The sequence below is a fragment of the Phyllobates terribilis genome, unplaced genomic scaffold (genome assembly GCF_046119375.1).
Source record: "Phyllobates terribilis strain yellow unplaced genomic scaffold, ASM4611937v1 Scaffold_9__5_contigs__length_417890890, whole genome shotgun sequence".
NCBI lineage: Eukaryota > Metazoa > Chordata > Amphibia > Anura > Dendrobatidae > Phyllobates > Phyllobates terribilis.
Genome location: NW_027362769.1, coordinates 74,324,055 through 74,337,539, shown reverse-complemented (window position 1 = coordinate 74,337,539; position 13,485 = coordinate 74,324,055). Strand labels below are relative to the sequence as shown.

Here is a 13,485-nt window from a genome sequence, read left to right as displayed (position 1 = left end):
GAAGTCGTTGGGCCTGCCACTCTACCGGCTAAAATGCGATGTGCCTACCCGGTGGAATTCAACTCTGCACATGTTGCAGCGACTGTGGCAGCACCGACAAGCCCTGGTGCAATACGTTCTGACGTATAGCCTGGGCCAACGAGATTCAGAGGTGGGGCAAATCACGCTGGAGGAGTGGTCTCAGATCAGGGACTTATGCACCCTTCTGCACAGTTTTGAAATGGCGACGAAGATGTTTAGTGCTGACGATGCCATTATCAACATGACTATTCCGGTGATTTACATGCTGGAGCACATGTTAAACAGAATTCGGAGTCAGGTGGTGGCACAAGAGGAGGTGGAGGAAGTAGAGGAGGAGGAGTTGTATGCGGAAGGGCTAACATCTGCAAGGTCCAGACGGTCGGCAGCACCAAGGCGGCAGGCATGTGAGGGTGGGGGAGATGGTTTTACCAGGGCGCATGGTAGCAGCCAAACTAGTGAGGAAGGTGCAGGAGCCCAGGAAGAAGTGGAGGACAAACTGATGGAAGACTCATCAGATGAGGGAGACCTTGATCACATTTCTGTTGTGCGAGGTTGGGGGGAGAGGACAGAGGAAGGAAGCATGATTGCTACCTCGCCACCAACACATCAGGGACTTGGTGCTCCTGGATGCGCAACACACATGAGTGCCTTCTTGCTGCACTACCTGCAACATGACCCTCGAATTGTGAGAATTAGAAATAATCCTGACTACTGGGTTGCCACACTGTTAGATCCCCGGTACAAAAGTAAATTTGCAGAAATTATTCCTGCCATAGAAAGGGATGCACGCATGCAGGAGTATCAGCAGAGACTGTTGCAGAATCTTACATGTGCTTTTCCACAAAATACCAGTGGTGCACGTAGTGAATCTCACAGTTCCAACTTGCCAACCGTGGGACCGTCAAGTGTTCAGCACTCAAACCGTAACAGAACCACAGTATCTGCTGGTAACATCAATTTTGCGGAATCATTTCACCACTTTTTTAGCCCATCCTTTGCAAGGCCACAGGAGACAAGAAGTCTGACACATAGTCAACGCCTAGAGACGATGGTACAGGAGTATCTCCAAGTAAACATTGAAGCCACGACTGTGTCACTGGACCCTTGCTCTTTTTGGGCTTCCAATCTGGATAAATGGCTGGAGCTAGCCACTTACGCCTTGGAGATCTTGTCATGCCCCGCAGCCAGCGTTCTGTCTGAACGTGTGTTCAGCGCTGCTGGTGGTGTGCTGACAGATAAGCGCACGCGGCTCTCCACTGATAATGTAGACAGACTCACGTTCATAAAGATGAACAAATCATGGATCCGAAACGACTTTTCTACCCCTGTGTCATCCTGGGGAGAGTAAAAGCTTGATGATTGGTTAAAATCACCCTACCAACCGTTTTAAGCTTTCAAATTACTAATCATGTTTATCTGTATCTTGGCTGGAAAATAATTTGGGCTTTGTAGCAGTGTGCAACACTGATCCTATTAGGCCATCTATACTAAAGCTTCACCAGATTTAAAATTAATAATAATTTTTAGCTGCATCTAGCCCGGAAAATAATTTTGGGGCTCCGAGATGCGCAAGACACATAAGTGCCTTCTTGCTGCACTACCTGCAGCATGACCCTCATATTGTCAGAATTCGAAGTAATCATGACTACTGGGTTGCCACACTCTTAGATCCCCCAAACTTTTCGATCAACCTTTTCATTTTAATAAAGACCAAAAAAATGGTCATTTTTGAAATTATAAGCATTAGCAGGTTGTTAGAAACTGAAATCAAACAGTTTTCAACTCAAAACTTTATTCTAGGTGATGATACATTTTCATATAGGACCCCTTGTTCGAAAGGAGCTTCTGAACTCTCTCGTCCATTGAATTTGTCAGGTTTTGGATGGTTTCTGCTTCAATTGTTTTGCATGAGGACAGAATACCCTCCCAGAGCTGTTGCTTAGATGTGAACTGCCTCCCGCCATCATAGACACTCCTTTTAATGATGCTCCAAAGGTTCTGAATGGGGTACAGGTCAGGGGAGCATGGGGGTCACACCATAAGTTTGTCCCCTTTTATGCCCATATCAGCCAGAGATGCAGATGTTTTATGTGCAGCATGAGATGGTGCATTATCATGCAGAAAAATGATCTTGCTGTGAAATACACGGTTCTTCTTCTTGAACCATGGCAGGAAGTGCTGTTTGAGAAAATCCACATACATTATGGAGTTCATCTTTAGCGCCTTCAGGGATCCTAAAGGGGCCGACAATCTCTCTCCCCATGATTCCAGCCCAAAACATTACTCCACCTCCTCCTTGTTGGCGCTGTAGCCGTGTTTGCGTGGGGTGTCCATCAACCAGCCATCCTCCACTCCATCCATCTGGACCATCGAGCGCTGCACGGCACTCATCCGTGAACAAAACAGTTTTGAAATCAGTCTTCATGTAATGTTTGGCCCACTGGAGCCGTTTCTGCTTGTGTGAAGTGGATAGAGGAGGTCGACAGGATGGCGTATGCACAGCTGCAAACCTCTGAAGGACCCTGCATCTTGTTGTTCGGGGGACGTTGGAGGCACAAGCAGCTTCAAAAACTTGTCTGCTGCTATGACAAGGCTTTTTTGCCGCTGCTCTTTCAACCTGACGTAATTGCCTGTAGGAAAGAGTCCTCAATTTGCCCTTATCAGCACGCACACGTGTGTACTGTGAATCAGCTACATACTTCTTGATTGCCAAGACACTTCATCCTGATCATCGCACAATGTTGATTGTAGTCATGCCTTGACCTAAACACTCCACAATTTGTTGCTTCTCAGCAGCCGACACATCCTTTTTCTTTCCCATTTTGGCAGAAAATGTAGGCTGCTTAATAATGTGAGACAGCCTTCTTAAGTAGTCTTGCCTTTCATTGGACACACCTGCCAAACTAATTAGCACAGGTGTCTGCAATTGCTTACAGTGATATAAAGAGCCCTGACACACATCACCATCAATGAGTTTAACTGACAAACAAACAAATTCTTCCCTTATCACTCCTAAACACTTTTTGCATAATAATTTGGAACGCAGTGTACATGTGCTTTTCCACAAAACACCAGTGGTTCACGTAGTGAATCTTACAGTTCTAACTTGCCAACCGTGGTCTGTATGGAGTTGTTCAATAAAGGGCCCAAAATTAGGATAACATAGATGGGAGAGGTCTCTATGAATAGGAATTCCTAAGTATTTGATACCCTGTGAGGGCCAGGCAAAGGGAAAGTTGGACTGGATGGAATCCTATATGGATTTGGGGAGGGAGACATCGAGGGCCTCAGACTTCGCTGCATTGATTTTAAAATTTGACCATGTAACAAAGTGATCTATTTCAGCCATAACAGCATGGATGGATATATGTGATTGAGTGATATATACTAGGACATCATCAGCAAATAGAGAGCACTTGTACTCGGTGCCTCCCACCTCAATCCACCTAATATTGGGGTTATGGCGAATTGATGAGAGCAGGTGCTCCGTCACTAGGATGTATAAGAGAGGGGACAGAGGACATCCCTGCCTTGTCCCATTGGTGATTGTGAAAGGTGATGAAAATGTTCTGATGCACCCCCTGGGCCTTGGGACACCAGGAGCCGGACCCTTTTTGGTGGATGCTGGTGGTTGTCTTCGTGGCGGCGACCCGGTTCCGTGGCTCAGGGTGGTCAAACCAGTGGCGGAACTATTTATGTGGTTTTGATGTTTAAATGTCCGACTACGCCACCCGTGGATTGCGGTCAGAGTGAACCGCCGCTGCAGGGCAGACCGCTGAGGCTGGTGTTGTGGGTGCAGCAGAGCGTAGCATAACTCCCCACGGGAGGAGTATAGCCTCAGGGCAGTGTATGCGGAGGATGGGGGTGATGGTGCAGGGCAGCAGCAGTAACGACACGGAGTCAGTGATGCAGTCCAGGGCCTTTACTCACAGTTCTTATTATCCAGATCACGTCTGCAGGTAACGGCTGCCCACGTCGTACTGTGCTCATCAGGTGAGGGGCTCAGACAACTCCCAGATAACTTTGGAGCGCTTCACAGGACCCCCTTTGTGTGTCCTTTGTCTGGCCTTTCTTACCAACCCTTCTGTCCGGCTGCCTCGGGCCTCCTCTTGGTAAACTTGGCGCCAGTTTCCCTGACCCTATGTGGTGCCTTCCTAGCGGGTGTAGCGAGGGGCTGCGCCACATAAAATGTCACAGCCTCCGGTTTCTAGCTGAGGGTCGTTTCCTGCCTCCACTAGTTTCGGGGACCGGTCTCCCCCTTTGGCCTGACCCCTCCATGCAGGTGGATTCGGGCGTGCGGTGGCGACTCGCCCGTCCGCACCCCTGGGATCCCTTCATTCCTCGTTCCTGGAGCCTTCTCCGCTCCTCTTCCTTCCTTCTCCCTCTTCCAGGCCTGGGCCTCTGTTACTAGGCCCGCCTCCGGAGCAGAGCTCATGCAGAGCCCCTGCTCCCTGCCACTTCTGCTCAGACTTCTCTGCACTGAACTAAGATGGTGCCCACCTTTTATACTCCCTTCTCAATGCACCCAGGAACTGCTTCCTCCCTGCTCCTGCACTACAGGGTTCCCCTTCCTCAGTGTTCCCTCCCCCCACTCCAGCCAGGGACAGGGACTGTCGTGCCCATCTCAGAGGCATATTGGTCGCCCTGCCCCACGGCAATGTGGTGTAATGCATGCAGGTGTCGGGTCCTGATCCACACTCCATCCTTACCTGAGAGTGAGATATCACACCTCTGGGTGAGGTGCAATACCTCTGTAGCAACCGAGCCCTCAGGGTGCTACAGTTCCATTTATCTTCAGCCTAGGTGACGTATTGTGATACAGGGCCTTGATTTTGGCTATAAAAGGGTCCCCTAGACCCCTACCCCAAGCTTTTTAAGAGAATCATATATGGCGTGCCAGGAGACTCTATGGAATGCTTTCTCAGCATCCAACGAGAGTATCTAATTACAAATTTTTAACTGCATCTAGCCCAGGAAATACTTTGTGCCTAGTAGCAGTGTCTGCTAGTCAGCGGATTATCCCGGCTGTTAAGCAAGCTACACCACCTGTAGTTTAGACACTTCATTTTTTCAAAGGAAATGCTTCGGGACCATGGGATACTCAGTGAAGAGCATCAGGAGGCACCCCAAGGCATAGGGGCTGGGACTGGCAGTAGGATGCCTTGCGGTGGACAGCCGAGCTCGATCCTTATAAAAGCTTTTTAACTGCAGCAGCTTTAGTGGACGCTACTGGAGCTGGAATTACGCGGCTGCTGGCATGAGACTTGCCCTCCAATAGATCCTTGTAAATGGATTTAAAGTGTATTCATTCAAATTAGAGAGACAATTTAAATTAAAAAGCTTAGAGCTGCCTCCACCACAGGGGGGCTCGCTCGACCCACCAGCGGACAGGCACCAGTATTGGGAGAGGGGGGCTGGCCATCAGGGTTCACCGCGGCTCTGGCACAAACCCGGCGACACGGAGGTGGCACGGGCAGGAGCGGACTGGCCGTGTCGGCTTCTCACTTTTTGGATTTTAGAAGTGCATGACATGCCTATATCTGTGTCTCCCCCTCCTTTTACTCCTCCACCTCTTTTATTTTCGCATGACTATATGTACTTGTCACTTTTCCATGTGTTAGTTATGTCTTCTGAGCAGTTTGTCAGCTTTTGGACACCTTTGAAGGTGTTTTCTATGTGTTACTATGTGTTTTTGTTTGCCTTCCATTGGTTTTAACGGTGTTCGAAGGTGTTCGACGAACAGTTCGACGAACAGTTCGGCGAACACACGGGTGTTCGACGAACCGAACTCGAACACTACGGGGGTGGCTCAACACTACTCTGGAGTTGTTTGCACAAAAAACAATGGATGGGAACCGAGCAGAGCTGAGTGGCCAAACTGTGGTATTAGCCCAAAAGTATTGGCTGGGTTAGATGCAGTAAAACAATTTTATTACAGACACAGGTGGTGGAGGTTAGTATAGATGGACTAATAGAACAAGTCCCACACACTGCTACAAGACCAAATATTTTTTCAGAGCTAGATGCAGATAAAAATTATTTTTAATTTGCAACCTGGTGGATGTTAGTATAGATGGACTAATAGAACAGGTCCCACACACTGCTACAAGCCCAAATATTTTTTCAGAGCTAGATGCAGATAAAAATTATTTTTAATTTGCAACCTGGTGGAGGTTAGTATAGATGGACTAATAGAACAAGTCCCACACACTGCTACAAGCCCAAATATTTTTTCGGAGCTAGATGCAGATAAAAATTATTTTTAATTTGCAACCTGGTGGAGGTTAGTATAGATGGACTAATAGAACAAGTCCCACACACCGCTACAAGCCCAAATATTTTTTCAGAGCTAGATGCTGATAAAAATTATTTTTAATTTGCAACCTGGTGGAGGTTAGTATAGATGGACTAATAGAATGATGCTATGCCCAAAAGGTTTTACTTGGCTAGGTGCAGTAAAAAAATTTGTATTCTATACACAGGTGGTGTAGCTTGCAACACAGATAGGCTACTCCACTGACTAACACACACTGCAAGAGGCCAAAAATGATTTGCTTAGCTAGATTTAGCCAAATGCTGTGAAAAAAACTTGCACAGCACTGGCACAGACCTGCCTGGCAAAAAGTGATAGGAACTGATGTAACCTAGCCCTCAAAAGGACTGCAATTACAATTAGTCCCTACTCCCAACCTATCTATTTAAGAGCACAGACCTGCCTGATAAAAGTCGTAGGAAATTATGTAACCTAGTCCTCAAAAGGACTGCAATCACAACTATTCCCTACTCCCAAGCTATCTGTAGATTTGTGCGAAAACTGGCTTGAAATTAACACTCAAAGTATAGCGCACACAGCAACAGCGGTGCCGTCTAACACGCAGCTGCAGCAGTGAGAAAATGGTGGCTACGTGGAAAATGGCTGGGTCTTATAGGGCAAGGACATGTGACATACACTGCCAATGACACATGCCCTTGCTTGTGTGAAAAAAAGCTGTTCGCTCCGTGTGTGCGCTGCTGATAGGATGACAGATTGCACCTCCCCACTGTAAATGCGGGAAAGAGAAAAAAAAATGGAGATCTTCATTATTTATGCAGAGATCCATCCCCTGCCCCTCCCCCCACCCCGCTGTACACTCTAACTGTTTATTAACATTAATTTTCAGCATTACTGAGAAAAAATCCAGTTATGATTTTGGTGCACGAACAGTTATCGAACATAACCTCGTACAGCCGAATTTTTTTCAAATCGTTCGTGTTCGCCGAACGGCTCGAACACCGCCCAAAACAGCTCGAATTTGAGATTGGCGAACAGTTCGAGTCGAACACCGCTCATCTCTAATGCTGAGTGGTGGTGAAGCTAGAAAGCGCCAAATTTAAACAACGCTCTGCACAGAGGTCAGCGGCGATGCAGCCGAAGTACCCCGACCGGCGGCGCCTCTGACCTCCATGCGGCTACCATCAGGAGATCAGCGGCTAGGGCCAGCCGCGACCAAACAGCGATTTTGGCGCCAAATTTAAACACGCTCTCCGGTCCTCAGTAACAGGGTTCGCTGATTGGTCGCTGCCGCCGGGAGGACTGGGGAGCGGCGCCGCCGGTCGGGATACTTCTGCTGCGAGCAGCCGGTCATCTCCCAGCTGCTCGCAGCGGAAGTACCCGCACAGGCAGCGCCGCTCTCCGGTCCTCACTAATACGATTCGCTGATTGGTCGCGGCCGCCGCCCGCGACCAATCAGCGATATTGGCGCCAAATTTAAACAACGCTTTGCTGATTGGTCATGGCCGCTGGCCACGACCAATCAGCGTTATTGGCGCCAAATTTAAATAACGCTCTGCACAGAGGTCAGCGGCGATGCAGCCGAAGTACCCCGACCGGCGGCGCCGCTGAGCTCCATGCGGCTACCGTCGGGAGATCAGCGGCTAGGGCCGGCCGCGACCAATCAGCGATTTTGGCGCCAAATTTAAAAACTCTCTCCGGTCCTCAGTAACAGGGTTCGCTGATTGGTCGCTGTCGCCGGCCGCGACCGATCAACGATATTGGCGCAAAATTTAAACACCGCTCTGCACAGAGGTCAGCGGCGATGCTAGGCGGTCATCTCCTGGCTGCTCGCAGCACAAGTACCCCGACCGGCGGCGTCGCTGTCCTCCATGTGGCTACCGTCGGGAGATCAGCGGCTAGGGCCGCTGATCTCCCGACAGCAAGTGTGAAGGGAGGACCGGGGATCGGCGCCGCCGGTCGGGATACTTCAGCTGCGAGCAGCCGGTCATCTCCCGGCTGCTCGCAGCGGAAGTACCCGCACAGGCAGCACCGCTCCCCGGTCCTCAATAATACGATTCGCTGATTGGTCGCGGCTGGTTTGCCGTGACGTGGCAGTGGGCTTCATACAGTCTGATGAGAAAGTTAAATTAAGAACCTCATTTTCAGTTTTATATACAGTGTGGGCCATTTATATGGATACACCTAAGTAAAATGGGAATGGTTGGTGATATTAACTTCCTGTTTGTGGCACATTAGTATATGGGAGGGGGAAAACTTTTCCAGATGTGTGGTGACCATGGTGGCCATTTTGAAGTCGGCCATTTTGGATCCAACTTTATTTTTTTCAATGGGAAGAGGGTCATGTGATACATCAAACTTATTAAGAATTTCATAAGAAAAACAATGATGTGCTTGGTTTTAATGTAACTTTATTCTTTCATGAGTTATTTACAAGTTTATGACCACTTACAAAATGTGTTCAAAGTGCTGCCCATTGGTTGGATTGTTAATGCAACCCTCTTCTCCCATTCTTGACACACTGATAGCAACACTGCAGAAGAAATGCTTGCACAGGCTTCCAGTATCCATTGTTTCAGATTCTGCACATCTCGTATCTTCACAGCATAGACCATTTCCACTATCCTGAACTTTTTCTTTGTGCCAACTGTCTTCATCTTTCCCCCAAATGTACTGCGATTAGGTCCTCTTGTCACTCCTCTAGTCACTATACTATCAAGGCATACTGTGACACCACAAAGGATTAGTGACACCACGCTGTTATTATAGCACCACTGATTAAAGCCTATATACATATCACACGCTACCTTACACCCCAGAATACTTTGTAAACCTGCTTTACATTTTGTGAGTGATTCCACAGTGTTCGATTTTGTGTATATATACATCAATTTCTTTTGGATACACTGATAATAATTGTGTATGTTTTCTGTTTATGTTTAGCAAAGGCCCTGAGAAAGACCATGTAAGGTCGAAACGTTGGCCTGCTTATTTCGCACGAGGTTTCTCTTCTCAATAAAAAATTATTTTGCATCTATATTGGAGTGCCGAAGTTCTTTTGATATTTTGGTAACATATTACTTCAGAGCACCCCGACATTTGATACAGTGAAGCGACCCCTCATTTTTTTCTATTTGACTTCATGAAAGAATAAAGTTACGTTAAAACCAAGCACACCATTGTTTTTCTTATGAAATTCTCAATAAGTTTGATTCTTCCCATTGAAAAAAATAAAGTTGGATCTAAAATGGCCGACTTAAAAATGGCCTCCATGGTCACCACCCATCTGGAAAAGTTTTCCCCCTCCCATATACTAATGTGCCACAAACAGGAAGTTAATATCACCAACCATTGCCATTTTATTTAGGTGTATCCACATAAATGGTCCACCCTGTATTTTTGTCGGGAGACATTAGATCAACGTATGTTTTTGGAAGTGCTGTCCATTCTCTTTTTTTCAGCGTATTGAAAAAAAAACAATTAATTTTAACTTCCCCTTCTCACAACATTCGGCATCCCCCTTTAAGCCACCGCAGAAGCTGACAGTTGACTTCTGTGTGCCAGCACGAGCAGCGCATGATGTCACTGCCATGTGCTGCCCTTTATGGGCAAGCCGACATCTGCTGCCAGCCTTTGATTGGCTGGCAGCGTGTATTGCAGTGCAGGGAGCCAGCGGGTCTCTGCACTGCAATACACTTAAGCTGAATATGCGTCCAATAACGCATATTCTGGTGAAATTAGTGCTGGCATCAGAGGGCCTCCCTCCTGCATGGACCCAGTTGCAGTCGCATCCATTCAAACGCGATATTTACGCCCCTTGCGACTGCAGAATTCTGAATAATGTCAGTGTGTGATGTGCATGTTGTTTAGAATTCTCCGGAGTTGCCAGTGAGAGTGGGCAATAACGTAACCGCAAATATGCGATTTGCATACTTACACTCACATTTCGACTTTAAGTGCTCACCCTCTCTCAAGCCACTTCTATTAATAGAGGGCAAGGACGTCTAGTCGACACGTGACTGCAAGTATACAAATCACATACAAGCGGTCACGTAACCACCTGCTCATACCGGCAACACCAAAGAATCCTGACAGCATGCACACCACACGCTGTCAGGATTCAGAAGTTGCATAGAATGACTGCAGACTTTCATACCAAGCCTGGCCAACTGCTTTAACCACTAAAGAGCTAGAGAATGACCCCCTTTTTTTTGCTAAATATTTTAAAAGATTAAAGGTATCCTGAGCTTAGTTTTGACACCCATCCCTAAAACCATAAAACAACTAATTAAGTGCTTGGGAATAAAGTTCAAACATGTCCATGTTTACCAATCATAAACCAAGCATATTTAGGAATAATATATTTGATTTTCTAATGTGCAAGATGTAAAAGAATGACCAAGTGTCATTCCTACATGTATAAAGTGTCTTGATTCCTGAGTAATTGGTGGAAACCCCCACTCCTTGACTCCAGGAAAGCTATTTTGTAGTAGGAGCTCTAGATGCCATCATTTTGCTTTACTAAAAACATGCATCCAATAATTAGGAATTGGCAGAATATGACATTAAATGACTTTACCCTGGGAGACTGAAGGATCTTATAAATGTTGGTGTTTTCTTATTTTAGATAGAAGCATACTTTAGTTTGTAACCTTAGTGTAACATATCCCCCGTCCATTTACTATTAACAGACGGTGCATTGTTTTATGATGCAGAATGGATAAACAATTAGTGCAATGGATTGATGCAGGCTGTAAAATAAGAACAAGAAAACCGACAATTGTTTCCATAAAGATGGCATAAATTTACTTTTTACTAGAAATCAGTGAAATCTCTGCCTTGCCATTGGCGGCATTTTAATGTAAATGCTGTTTGAACAAAAAAATTGACAAAATATTCCTTTTCAACCGCAAAAGATCCCATGGAGCCCGAGAAGAACTGCTAATAAGCTTCTAAAATCCCGTCCTCTGAGCTGTGCAAAGTTTGAAGGTGAATGTGCTCAGTCGCTTCCTTCTATACCATGTCAAAGCGTAACAGTCCAAAAAACTCACATAAGGAATCACCAGACCCTGTCAAACGCTGTCCAGAAATTGATTCTGTAAGAGGGGTAGACAGGGAGAAAAGCAGAGATAAAGCAATAGAGAAGCGGTAATGTGGATAGTCTCATTTGATGCATAGCATTTCTGATTCAGTCAATATGTCCCTGGAATAAATCAAATTATGCAGTGTTAGAAGGACTGTCTTAAGATGTCTTCCCCTGGCTGCGTGCTGTCTTTGTGCTCTGTAGTGCATTCTTATGGAAGGGAATTGAATTCCTTATTTTATAATGTGTGCACATGGTAAGCCCTGTTTATATTAGGAAGTAGATAGATAGATAGATAGATAGATAGATAGATAGATAGATAGATAGATAGATAGATAGATAGATAAAAACTCCAAAAAGTGAGAGCAACACTCCAAAATCAGATGATAAAAAAACACGTTTTATTCAGCCCATGCAACGTTTTGGTTCAAAATTGAGGAGACTTTGGATAGATAGATAGATAGATAGATAGATAGATAGATAGATAGATAGATAGATAGATAGATAGATAAAAACTTCAAAAAATGAGGGCAGCATTCCAAAGTCAGATAATCAAAAAACACAGATTTTAATTTTAATCAGTTCATGCGATGTTCTGGTTCAAAATGGAGGAGCCTTTGGATAGACTAGATTAGATTAGTCTTTGATAGTATATATTTTTTTCTTCTCTAGGGGGATGACCGTATGAAGCTTCCCAGTCCTAATCACAGCAAGTTCTTCCAAAATCTCCTGGATGACGAAGATTTAGAAGATATGATAGATGCCGAGGAGTATCTTGTCCCTCAGGCCTTTAATATCCCACCTCCAATCTATACCTCTAGGACACGAATCGACTCCAACAGAGTAAGTGATTGCACTGTAAGAATTGCTCATGATGTTATTAGTTATACATAAAACCACATGGTATAATCTGATATCTTTTTATAATATATCCTGACATCAACACAGCCCTCATTAGATTAGGACATCTATATAATGCCAGAGGGCTAAAGGACCCTCGTCGTCCCACCAACACTTTCAAAGTCAGGTCTGTTCTTCTTCTCAGCTCAGACAGGGCTGATTTGATTCAGCATTATGGAGTAATTTATATTATTATTTATTTTTATTATGGCCACTTGTAAAGAGGCCCAAGCTTGTGAGAGATTCTCTTTAAGGTTATTCATAAAAATATCCTTAATGCACCACTCTGCGGTACCACTAATGTCTGTTCCCTGCCCCTAGTAAAATACCAGCCACTATCTTCTGCTCTTTCTATCGCCACTCTGGTTCCATTCCGCCATCTTTTTGCCGCAGCTCTTGAATGACTGGGAGGCAGTAGGGATGAGCTGACCCATGGAAGTTCGGGTTCTGATTCCTGACCCAAACTTTAGCCTAAAGTCCAGTTCAGGTACCAGAATTTTACCCGAACTTGAACCAGAACCCGAACCCCATTGAAATGTATGTTGACCTGAACTTTGCAGCTTGAAAAAATTCTTTCTCTCTCTCTTACCCCAGAACTCTGAACTTTCCATCGGACTTCCGGGAGAAGTCCATGTTCGGCATTTAGTACCGGACACTAACTGTCCAGTACGAACCTCAAACTTTTAAGTTCGGATTCGCTTATCTCTGGTCACAAGCTCTCAGTGTAAGTCTATGAGATCCTCATTCTTGCCTCATTCTGGCTCTCATAGACTTACATTGAGTAGTGACTTTCGGATCGTCCAGCAAACACTGGAGTGATCTGGCAGGTCACAACTAGCAGAAGACAACCTGAGTGGTGCCAATAACATGAGAAGACGGCGGCTGGTCAGTATATTACTAGGGGCGGGGAACAAGCAGTAGTGATACCACTCTGGTAAAAGAAACACTGGAGTGGTGCTTGAAACTCTAATGTTTGTAATGCTTTCAATAGTTTTCAACCAATAGTTTTGCATTTATTTGTTTTACTAATGTTATATTTTGTACTGGGACACTATTCTTTGAAAAGGCATTATAATTGAGTTAGGGAATCTATCACTACATTGTAACTTAATAATAGTTCAGTAATTAAATGATTTAATATTTTTTTAATATACTTTGTGTTTCAACACAATGATTCACAATTTCAAGGTCTTTTGCTCTCAATGACTAG

At 45.4% G+C, this 13,485-nt stretch overlaps 1 protein-coding gene across 2 annotated transcripts in view; it reads left to right on the top strand.

The window, feature by feature from the left end:
- Positions 1–13,485, top strand: part of ERBB4 (erb-b2 receptor tyrosine kinase 4) — a 1,557,095-nt gene that overhangs the window by 1,463,686 nt on the left and 79,924 nt on the right. For both annotated transcript variants that reach the window (XM_073646618.1, XM_073646617.1), the window contains exon 25: positions 12,048–12,218. In XM_073646618.1, the coding sequence (XP_073502719.1) occupies positions 12,048–12,218 (171 nt within the window). The remainder of the gene's footprint in view (positions 1–12,047; positions 12,219–13,485) is intronic.